Source organism: Arachis hypogaea, chromosome 17, assembly GCF_003086295.3.
Source record: "Arachis hypogaea cultivar Tifrunner chromosome 17, arahy.Tifrunner.gnm2.J5K5, whole genome shotgun sequence".
Classification (NCBI taxonomy): Eukaryota; Viridiplantae; Streptophyta; class Magnoliopsida; order Fabales; family Fabaceae; genus Arachis; species Arachis hypogaea.
Genome location: NC_092052.1, coordinates 6392908 through 6404652, shown reverse-complemented (window position 1 = coordinate 6404652; position 11745 = coordinate 6392908). Strand labels below are relative to the sequence as shown.

Genomic DNA, 11745 nt, shown 5'->3' with positions numbered 1-11745 from the left:
ACCATTTAACACCAGAGGAAAAGAAGCTTTGTCTGATTTGAATCCCGAAATCAAGGAACTTAAAGAGCAGCTTGTTGCATGCAAGACTGATCGTATCGAGGTTTGTGAATTGATAGTCTTTGAATTGGTACAGTTTATAGGGCTAGATACTTATTCTAACTTGAGATTTGCAGACGGAAGCACGGAAAGCGGAGCTGGAAACTAATCTAACAACAAACCTGAGGAGAAGAAAGCAAGAGTTGGAAGCTGTAATATCATCTGCTGATGATGACACTCTGGGTGTAGATGCTGGATTGAAGGCGCAGGAACTTAGCGATGCTAAATTGTTAGTTGATGATGCAACGGAGCAGCTTAGTAGTGAGACTTCCATTTAACTTTTTTTCTTGATGTTTTGAAGAAACATTATAATTCCAGGTTGACAACATATCTTTCTCAGGAGTCTCTAATAGTATAAGTGCACGATCAAAGGAAATTAAACAGATCAAAGAAGAAATCAATAAGTTGAAGGTATGTAGTCTTCTTAGGCTGCGTTTTTTACAGGCACGGAACACTGAAACAGGGACACAAGATACAAAATCATGTTTGGAAAATAAGATATGTCCAGAGACACTGAATTAGTGTCTTTTGTGTCCTTCCTGATACTAACAAGAGACACAATTTATTTTCTATTTTTTCTTTCATTATTTTATCAAATTTTCATAATTATATTTTTTATGTTATACTTTTCTTCCTAAACTTTTTGTATGGAAAAAATAAGAGTAAATTGGGCTTTTGTAATTTGTTCTAGTTTATCACCAAACAAAATATAAGAACATTAATTTTTGTGTCTCTGTCTTTAGTGTCTTGTTTTCCGTGTTTTGTTTTATCCTGTTCTCAGAACCAAACACAATTTTTAGATTGATTGCTGGCTATAGTAGTTTTTGCTTCATCAATAATGATGACTATGGTCTGCAGTCTTTGGAGGATGAGTATGAAAGAAAACTTCAGGAAGAAACAAAAGAATTAGAGCAGTTGCTGAGTAAAAAAAATATATATTCTGCTAAAGAAGAGGAATATGCAAAGAAAATAAGGGAACTGGGCCCATTGACATCAGATGCATTTGAGACGTAAGGCTTTTCTTGATGATCATTTCTTTTTATTTCAATTTTGGGACATAAATAAAGTTTTTACTTTATTTTTTTAATTTTCTTTTAAGTGATCAAGAAATCTGCCATATTTTAAATAATGCAGAAGATATGTGCTGTTACAGTTATAGGTTATTTCCTTGCAGTTTGTTGTTATCTCTATAGTTTGGTTTTAGCTAACTTTATTGCACCTTCTTAGGTACAAAAGGAGGAATATCAAAGAATTGCATAAAGCGTTGCACAGGTGCAATGATCAACTGCAGCAGTTCAGTCATGTAAACAAGAAAGCGCTTGACCAGTATATAAATTTGACAGAACAACGAGAGGAACTTCAGAAAAGGCAAGCTGAACTTGATGCAGGAGATGAGGTAATTGTCTGGCCTTTTGTTGAAATGGTTCTTTATAATTCACATTAAGGTGGGTGATTACCTGACAGCTAAATGCTTGATATACATTGCTAGTTCCTGTTCTGCACTATAGCATCTGAAAGATTTGGTACAACTGATCTTTCATGGCATCTGATTGTTGATATTTTCATTTCTCCCTGAAAATGGTGGTGATATTTTGATTTGTCCCCGAAAAAGGTGTTGTTAACCACTTGCATATATATGAAATAACTTTTTCCCCTTTTTATATTTTTGACTGCTTTTATTTTCTTATGTGAGTTGTATTCCGGTACTAAGGTTCATTTTGAATGTGAAACATCCAAACCCAGCTTTTGCATTTTTTTTTTTTGACACTGGTCTATACAGCATCACTAAATTATTTGAGTTCTCTGTCACTGGCATTGAGTAATTGCAGAAAATTAGAGAGCTAATATCTGTACTTGATCAACGGAAGGATGAATCAATAGAGCGCACTTTCAAAGGTGTTGCTTGGCATTTTCAAAAAGTGTTTTCTGAACTCGTACCGGGGGGTCATGGTCTTCTGTTTATGATGAAGAAGAAGGTTTGTGATTGTTAAATCTTTATCTGGTTTGTGAAAGGATCTTGCTTTCTAGCATGTTATATAGGATCATGCTTTTATCTCAAAGTGATTTCTTACTTTCTCTTGTGCGGTGCTTGATTATCAATTTTTTTATGTGAAATTTGTGAGAAGTGAGCTATCTCAATTGAAGTTATTTTTTCTTTTTTGGTTATTGTAATTGATATTTTGTATCCATTCCTTTCCCTTAGGAGGGTGGTCACGATGATGATGAGGATGATGAGGTTGGTCCTCGTGAAGCAAACCCAGAGGGTAGAGTAGAAAAGTACATTGGAGTGGAAGTGAAGGCAAGTGCATTTCTGCTGTGCCCTTTTTACTTATGATTTAAATGTTTTTGCCAGTTCATTTATTGGTCTAGCATTGGTCCAAACCAAAGCTGCTGTTTTGCTTTCATACTACACACAATTTAGGTATATAATTATAATTATTCAACATTCCTGGCACGTTTATTCCTTGCAGGTTTCTTTTACTGGACAAGGAAAGACACAGTCCATGAAGCAGTTGTCTGGGGGTCAAAAGACTGTAGTTGCTCTTACACTTATCTTTGCCATACAACGATGTGATCCTGCTCCGTTTTATCTATTTGATGAGATTGATGCGGCTCTGGATCCACGATACAGAACTGCTGTTGGAAGTATCCATTTTATTACTCTTGCTATCTTATTTTCATGGCAATTAACTGGTTGTGATTCCTCAGTCACTTGTATTGCATCTGTGGTTCAATAAAATTTTATAGTGCTTATATAATAGTCATCTTGTGACCATCTCCTCTAAATACTAAAGCTGTTACTTGCATGGTTCTTTGACAGCTAAAAAGGCTTATCCTACTAGGTGAGATTCATCAATCAAATGACACAATACGTTTTTCTTGATATCCAAAATAGTTCAAACAATTTTTATTATTCCAACATATTTATCATGTTCCCTTCTTTCATTTAAGGTTCATCTCAAAAGGCCAGGGAAATACCTTCATGTTTGTTTTCTCTCTCAGGTATTGCTGTTAAACGTACCTAAGCACCAAGATACAGGTTAAGTTCTTGCATTAAGTGCTTCTAGTAGAAGGAAATGCAGGTACATAACTACATACACATTAAAATTTACAGTTTTACATGAGAAATACAATTTCAAGTGAATTTCAAAGGGCAGTGCTTCATCTTTCATTTGGAGAAATCTATTTTAGCCTTGGTCTTGTTGCATTGGTGAGGCTTTATTACTTCGTAAATTACATTTTTGTTTCAAAATATAATTTTTTTTTATTGAATATATATAATATAAAGTTCAAATTTATCCATGCTTGCAATAAATGTGCTTTGGAGGAGGCAGTTGGGAAATGTTTAGATTCAGATATGGGCTTTTGGTGATATTTAAATTTAACAATTATTGTGCTTGCCTTATTGACTGATATCAAGATTCCATTTTATATTGTTGTCTTGGGATCCTTAACTTCCGTAGATATGATCCGCTGTCTGGCAGACTTTTCAACCACACAATTTATCACAACAACATTCCGCCCAGAGCTTGTGACAGTTGCTGACAAGATCTATGAAGTAACGCATAAAAGCCGGGTTAGCCGTGTTAATGTTGTATCCAAGGACGATGCTAGATTGTTTCAAAAATTAAAAACCAATGAGCGGTTTATACTATAGTTGAAAGACGTCAAGCTACTCTTATATAGAGAAAAAAAAATATCATTGCTAATTCATAGTTTTAGATTATCACAATTAAATTTTTTTTTTTGGTGACTAGATTATCACAATTAACTTTATGCCTAATAATCCATTACTTTTATGCATTTACTTTAATAGTAGGGTAAATTATATTTTTTATTTCTGAATTTTGTCAAAGATTTTAAAAATACTCTTAAGTTTTATGTTGCTTCAATTTTGTCTTTGAAGTTTTCGATTTACATTAAATATAAATTTTCAGAAAGTTTAGGATTAATCCAGAATGACAACGGTCCAATTTCCTTGTGTTGAAAGTTGATTTCGTGAAATTGTTGTTAAATTGGTTCTAAATTTTTTGAAAATTTAGTTGTCAGGGATATATTTTATGCAAATCGAGAATTTTTGGAACAAAATTAAAACAAAATAAAACTTAGGAATATTTTTAAAATTTTTAACAAACTTTAAGGACATAAAATATACTTTATATGTCATAGTATTATAAAACACACCAATAAATATAACAAATTAAGGTAGTTATAAAATTATAATTTGTATTCGGTCTATACAACGTTTACTTTTGAATTGATTCAAATTAAGGTAGTCATTCAATGTTATTTTATTTTAATAATTATGTTTTAGTCCTATACAATGAAAAAATACAATTTATTTGTACTTAATAAAATAGTTGTCAATATAGATATATGCAGTTTTAATTTTTGAAAATAAATTAGTAATGATAACTTTAGAGATTATACAAATAATTACTTTACATAAAATCTTAAAGTGTTTACCACTATATTTTTATGTAATTAAACTACTATAACTCAAAATATATACTTTTCAAAAAATAATTTATTATTCGTATTCATGTTTATGTTTAAAATTATTTTTATAATATTTATTAGTCACTTTTGATATTTATTTGAATCTATGCAACGCGATGTCTCATTCTAGTTGATGAAAAATCTGATTACTCAAATTTATTCCTTGCATTCGTAAAACTACCATTCTCACTTGAACCTCTCTTTGTGGTGAACCCCCGGTTTAGCTGTTGTATTGCATTAAGAAACTACAAATTTTAGAAGCTTTGTATGTTTACTTACAGCTATTTTCTTTTCCAGTGTCCGCCATTTTCTTTTCTTGATATCAAATTAATAACTTTCTAATGAAAGATAAGAGTTGCTGTTCATTGATGGAAAAAACTTTCCCCCTTTTTTTTTCCATATAATATCCTAATTTTGTAACTTGTTTGACTGTCATGATTTGCACACTAATTGTGCAACGTCCTAGTCTGTAGTCTCATTGTGCCTATTGTATGTTTTAATATAATATTCGTATTTTAGGTGCATCTGACATCCATGATCTGATAAAATTGGTTGGCTGCGAGCATTGTTTGATGTCGACCATGTAAAGTAAAGTAAATTGCAGACTTTATTCATGTAACTTGGATCTTCACTTTGTACAATCTCTTATTACATTGACGCCAACGTAGGTCTAAGTAATCTAGAATCCCTGCTCATCCTCTATTTCTGTAAATTCATTAGAGGTTTGCTTATATGTTAATATCTTTTGCTAACTGTAGTATCCATATCTATGGGGAGAATTCTTCCAATGCTGTTTGATAATGTAAGTTTTTACTTTTAGGTTGCGTTCTATATACGATTATATCTTATCGAGTTATACTTGCACTAATATATGCTCGATTTCTTGATTGCGCCTCGCTCATAATGCATTTGAATTCAGCATAATCAGGCAATTCAGATCTGTATACCAGTTTGCAGTTAGCTACGATGGTAGTGCGTGCATGACTGCATGTGGTAAAATACAAACTAAACGTATAATAAATTGTTTCTTTATTAATGCCTTATTCGATATTCAAATTAGTTTAATTTCAAGATATAATCTTTTTAGTTTATATATATATTTTTTAAAATTATAAAAAAAGGTAGTATAGTATATTAGTATCAATGGGGAGAATAGAAATCAAATAAGGGATTCCAAATTCAAATGAAACATCTAGAAAATAATTATTAAACCGTAGGATCAATTGTTTTTTAGAATCAAATTTTATACATAAACTAAAAGATTTATAATTATTAAACCGTTGAAGTTTGTTAATATTGAATGCTCAATCTGAAACCATTGACTGCTACCATGTAAGTCCATGATTATATTCGTATTGTTGTTCCACACACTTAAAAGATGAGAGGATTCGTAAACATAGGCAACCGTACGTGTTCTCTTTCTTACAGTTTTCAAAATTCTCTAATGAGTTGAAGAAAATACAGAAGGGGAAAACGACAAATCGATTAGATATACCTACCTGGATCCCGCTAGGGAGACAATGGACTATTTGTACAATGTGTACCATGGACTATTGAGTTACAAAATGAACATTCCCCATACTATCTAGAATAACCATCCGAGTACTAGGGATAATAAACATCTCCCCAAAAACTTAAACTGATTTTGGGACCTTTCGGATCTAAAACTCTAATACTATGTCATAATACCACTCATCCCAAAAGCTTCAGTTGATGGAAAAAAATAACACTAATAATTATATCTCTAATACTCCTTAAACCTCCATTGTACACATTGTACAAATATTCCATTGGCTCCACATACTTTTTCTACCTAATAATAATAATTTTACAAAAGACTTTGCGCGTTCATTTTAATTATTACAAAAATAATTGCTTACGTACGAAGGCCAATATATGATAACAATAAAGTATTATGGTTCGTTGGTGACTGCTTCTTCTTATTATATTATATTATGAAGAAAAATAGTATCATAATGAAGTGTCAAAATTATTACTAGCTAATTTAGCAGTTACTTTATTAGTAATTGATTGATTTGTGCATGGATTGCTTTGTCTCTTTCAAATCCAAATGCGCGTTCATCCGTAGCCCACTTGGGTTACATGTAAAATATCTCTATACATAAACTTCAATGGTAGTAAAATATCATTTTTGATCATTTATACATAAACCAAAAGATTTAAATAACAAACTGCAATAAATGTCAAATGATAAAACGACATTTAAATGAATAGAGCACCTCCCCCGCACTTTCGAAGAAATTCTTCCACAATTGCACACCTTACCTAAACCGTGTATCCCCCAACCACGTTCACTCAAGTGAAACTCAGACTCGTCAACTCCAAGCACAAAAAATTCTCATTCATTCCAAACACTTAATACTTTGCCCTACCATTTTTGTTAACTGCTACTTACTTACCTTGTATGCCTTTTGTCACTATGCGTATGAGTAGTGTCACACTCTTCTTGATTCTTTGCTTCTCTACCTCCTTGTATGATGCTTCTGCTCTTGCCTCTGATGGTGTCACTCTCCTTTCACTCTTGACTCATTGGACCTTTGTTCCACCCATCATAAACTCCACGTGGAAGGGCTCTGATTCGGTTCCGTGCTCGTGGATTGGAGTCCAATGCAACCATGCCTATAATGTGATCTCCCTTAATCTCAGTGATCTTGGGATTCAAGGTCAACTTGGACCAGAAATAGGACAATTATATCGCTTGCAGACCCTTGTGTTGTCGAATAATGGTTTCTTAGGAGAGGTACCTTCAGAGCTAAGTAACTGTACTTTGCTTCAGGTCTTAGACCTTTCTAATAACAGCTTTAGCGGACTGATACCAAATAGCTTCAAGAAGTTGCAAAGCTTACGCAGCATGAATTTGTCGTCTAATCTATTGGGTGGTACGATTCCCGATTCCTTGTTTCAAATTCGTCAGCTTGAAGAAATGAACCTTCACAATAACCATCTCAGTGGTCCTATACCATCCAGTATTGGGAACTTGACTGAGCTGTTAAGGTTACACTTACATGGTAATCAGTTGTCAGGTACGATTCCTTCATCCATTGGTAATTGCAGTAAACTAGAGGAATTGTTTCTGAATGAGAACAGATTGAATGGGGAACTATCTTTGGAGATGGCAAAGCTCAAGAATCTAAAGACTATGTCTTTGTTTGACAACCAGTTCTTAGGAGTCATTCCTCAAGACTTGGGAATCAATAGCAGCATAGTGAAACTGGACTTTACAAATAATAAGTTCACTGGTAATCTTCCACCAAGTCTTTGCTTTCGAAAGAAGTTACAAGTGCTGAACATGGGATCTAATCGACTTCAAGGTAACATACCTTCTGATGTAGGAAGGTGTACAAGTCTGAGTATGGTGATTCTCAGTGAAAATAATTTCATTGTTTTTGAGAGTAATATGAACCTCAAATACTTACACATAAGCAAGAACAACATCAGTGGACCAATTCCACCAAGTCTAGAAAATTGTACAAATCTTGCTGCAATTAACATGTCACTGAACAAGTTTAATGGGCTCATACCATCTGCACTTGGAAAGCTTGTGAATCTTACGATTTTGGATCTTTCACACAACAATTTGGAAGGACCTTTGCCACCACAGCTGTCAAATTGTACTAAAATGGATCATTTTGATGTTGGATTCAATTCCCTAAACGGTTCCTTCCCATCAAGTCTGAGGAACTGGACAGGGATAACCACATTAATTTTAAGAGAGAATCATTTTACAGGTGGTATCCCGAGCTTTTTCTCAGAACTTAGCAAGCTTCGTGAACTACAACTTGGTGGAAATTTGATTGGAGGAACAATTCCTCCATCATTGGGAAAACTGCAGAATCTGTTCTATGGGTTGAATTTGAGTAGCAATGGATTGACAGGTGTGATTCCTTTAGAACTTGGGCATCTACAAGAACTGCAAAGTCTGGACTTATCACTGAACAATTTGACAGGAAACATAGATGTTCTTGATAAACTACTTTCATTGACTGAGATCAATATTTCAAACAATTTCTTGCATGGTCCTGTTCCGAAATCTCTCTTTAAGTTTCTGAATTCCTCGTCATCTTCTTTCTTGGGTAATCCCCATTTATGTGTCAGTTGTTCTCCTTCTAGTGGCCTGAATTGCACCAACACTAGTAATTTGAAGCCATGTCCCTATCAATCAACTGATCACAAAGGCATCAGTGCATTGGTAATTTTAATGATAGAACTTGCATCCTCACTGTTTGTTTCAGCTATGCTGGTAGCTCTACTTTTGATGTATCTCCGCAAGAAAGAAATGAAGAATGATGTCTATGGTGAAAAATGGTTGTCTGTTATTAAGTTCTTCACTGAAAACCAGTCAGCTCCCCTTCACGACATAGTGATGCAGGCTACAGATAACCTAAATGATCAGTACATTATTGGCAGAGGAGCTCATGGGATTGTTTATAGAGCTCAACTGGGTTATACGACTTTTGCGGTAAAGAAGATTGCATTTGAAAGGAACAAGAGGAAGTATTTACATATTATGCGGAAAGAAATTGAAGTGCTGGGAGGGATCAAGCATAGAAACTTGGTCTCTTGTGCAGACTACTGGATAGGAGAGAACTATGGTTTAGTCTTATATAAATACATGAAGAATGGAAGCCTCCATGACATTTTGCATGGGAAACATCCCCCACTACCCTTATGTTGGAATATACGGCTTAACATCGCTGTTGGAATTGCACATGGGCTAAAATATCTGCATCATGACCACACCACACCCATAGTGCATCGAGACATAAAGCCACAGAATATACTTCTTAATGATGACATGGAGCCTCTTATATCTGATTTTGGTACTGCCCTCTACAGGAACCTAGCTATACATTCTTATAGTCAATCTCAGTCTTGGAAAAAGCTTTCAACGTATGTTGTAGGTACTGCTGGTTATATTGCACCAGGTACATAGATCTTTCTCCTAAGCTAGATTAACTTCTTAGTGTTAAGTTTCAGTTTTAGTTTTGGATGTTGATAAATGTTTTTAGTGTTGAGACTGGAAGACGGATCTTGATGCACCCTTTACTTTTCAAAGTAATTTGCATTTTGCACACCAATTTCATAGCTAATCGCATTTTCTGCTTCTCTAATGTGACGATACTTGCATAGTGTGAGAAAGCAAAATCAAATTTGATGATTAAGTAACTTGGTTTAGAAGAAATATGAAACTTCAAGAAAGGATCAATTTCATTGTGATGTATCTCCGCAAGATTGTGGAAATGAAAAGATTGTGGCTTTGGAAATTATGAGTTTTGAAACAAAAAGCAAAGTTCTCTTTTGATACATGTTAACCTAAAAAAGCATGTAGACGAAATCACGTTGTAAAGTTTGAAAAAGTTAAAGATGAGGTGTTGCCAACAAATATGTATCAACTAGATCTTGTAAGTTGATAAGTTTAACAAGTGAGATTTTCTTTGTTTACCATCATAGGATTAGTATAAATCGGTGGTTTAGTTAGTTTGGTTTGGTATGATAATGGGTGTAACAATGTAGTGAGTGTTAGAGAGAAAATTGTTAGGTTTTTCTGTGTGTTGTGTCTTCACATTTGTTTTGTGCACCAAGTCATTATTCGCTCTTTTGGTGAGAGAAGATTGGTTTTGTACTTTTGGTATCTTCTCTTTGTATTTGGATTGAGTATTTATACCATTTGATTTGGTATTTTGAGTGGAATTGAGACTTGGTTTTGGGTGATGTATCACAAATTACCACTTTGTATCTGGGTTTCAGGGATTTGGTTTGGGTAGAGCGGCTACCCATTTAGGATCTCTTTGAAAGAGATTTGGTCTAGGTAGAGTAGCATCACCAATTACCACTTTGTATCTTGTTAGATATTTGGTTAGGGTAGAATGGTTACCCAATTTTATAACTTTGTGTCATCATATTTTTTTAGTAAAATATTTGGTATTTCTTTGTGTCAATTGTGTAATTTTGCGCTTCTGCTTGCACGCTCCGTTTTTTCTAACACAGTATCTCTCTAACATGGTTGTGTACTTGTGTTGTCCCCTGAAACAGAGAATGCATATGTAATAGTGCAGAGCAGAAAGTCAGATGTGTACAGCTACGGGGTAGTCCTGCTTGAGTTACTAACCAGAAAGAGAGTGGTTGTTGAGGAGGAAAGAAAGGTAACCGGTTTAGTGAGTTGGGTTAGATCTATCTGGTTGGAAACAGGAAAAATTGAGGAGATTGTTGATCCAGATCTTGCAAATGCATTTCCCAGTTCAGGACGACTAGCATGGCAAGTCACTAAGGTGCTTTTATTGGCATTAAGATGCACCGAGAGGAAGCCGCGTAAGAGACCAACCATGAAAGACATTGTTGGCTACTATCAGCAAGAGATATTCAAGTTGAGTTGCGATGATGTGGATATGGTTAATGAAGATGTTGTTGATGTGGCACCACAACCATACAGTGTTCCATTTTTCAGTACTAATCCATTTTCTGACACTCAGTGTGACTCTTATATGCATGGTGAAACTAGTGAGGCTGCAATGCTGAGACATAACAAGTTTGCATTATATGTGGACAATGAACCTCAAGATTCTAATGGTTTCAGCTGGTGGCAAGATTTTAGTCAATCTCAAAATTCTTTGGTTGATTGGAATGTGATGGCTACAACTAAAACTTCTGTTGATGGATTCACAGTTAAATTAATAGGCAATGGTAAGACATATACTGAACAAGTAGTAGTAACTGCACTATTTGTTCATAAAGTAACCTATACTTGGCCTTATTTGTTCTTCCTTCCAACTGTGAATGGACCAGTAGTTACTCAACCCTTCAACTGGTTTTTCCTCTCTTGTTTGACTCAGTATATGTATCAGCAGAAATCATTGAAATCACAGCTCAAGTCCTGCTTTATAGCACCTATCAATGACTCTTCATCTTGTGTTATTGTGTGTAACAATGGAGTAAATGGTCGATGAGTCATGGGAAGAAAATTCTAACGCATGTAAACATTTAGTCTTAATATGAAATATAAATACTAATATTTTTTTTTCTTACAGATTATTAGATTAATTTACCATTTTAATCTCTCACTAGTTACAGGTACTATCTTGGCAAAGCTAAATATAAAATAAAAGTATCCTTTCTTGCTGAGATCTGACA

At 34.2% G+C, this 11745-nt stretch overlaps 2 protein-coding genes across 2 annotated transcripts in view; both read left to right on the top strand.

The window, feature by feature from the left end:
• The window catches only part of LOC112762683 (structural maintenance of chromosomes protein 3), a 6058-nt gene extending 2148 nt beyond the window's left edge, over nucleotides 1-3910 (top strand). Inside the window, 9 exon segments of the mRNA XM_029294218.2 lie at nucleotides 16-100; nucleotides 174-357; nucleotides 437-507; nucleotides 955-1106; nucleotides 1324-1492; nucleotides 1926-2072; nucleotides 2300-2395; nucleotides 2568-2742; nucleotides 3561-3910. Coding sequence (XP_029150051.2) covers nucleotides 16-100; nucleotides 174-357; nucleotides 437-507; nucleotides 955-1106; nucleotides 1324-1492; nucleotides 1926-2072; nucleotides 2300-2395; nucleotides 2568-2742; nucleotides 3561-3754 — 1273 coding nt within the window. The 3' untranslated portion in view covers nucleotides 3755-3910.
• Nucleotides 3911-6806: 2896 nt separating this feature from the next.
• Nucleotides 6807-11641, top strand: LOC112764843 (uncharacterized). The gene is made up of 2 exons (XM_025810647.3): nucleotides 6807-9542; nucleotides 10651-11641. Exons 1-2 carry the CDS (start codon nucleotides 7022-7024, stop codon nucleotides 11559-11561), a joined length of 3432 nt encoding a protein of 1143 aa, XP_025666432.1. The 5' UTR covers nucleotides 6807-7021; the 3' UTR covers nucleotides 11562-11641.
• The last annotated feature ends 104 nt before the right edge of the window (nucleotides 11642-11745 follow it).

What these genes read in the sequence shown, in the direction of transcription:
- LOC112764843 (XM_025810647.3), top strand. Translation starts at nt 7,022, where the DNA reads ATGCCTTTTGTCACTATGCGTATGAGTAGTGTCACACTCTTCTTGATT. An exon ending in TGCTGGTTATATTGCACCAG is followed by an intron (nt 9,543 to 10,650) that starts GTACATAGATCT and finishes CCCCTGAAACAG; the next exon opens with AGAATGCATATGTAATAGTG.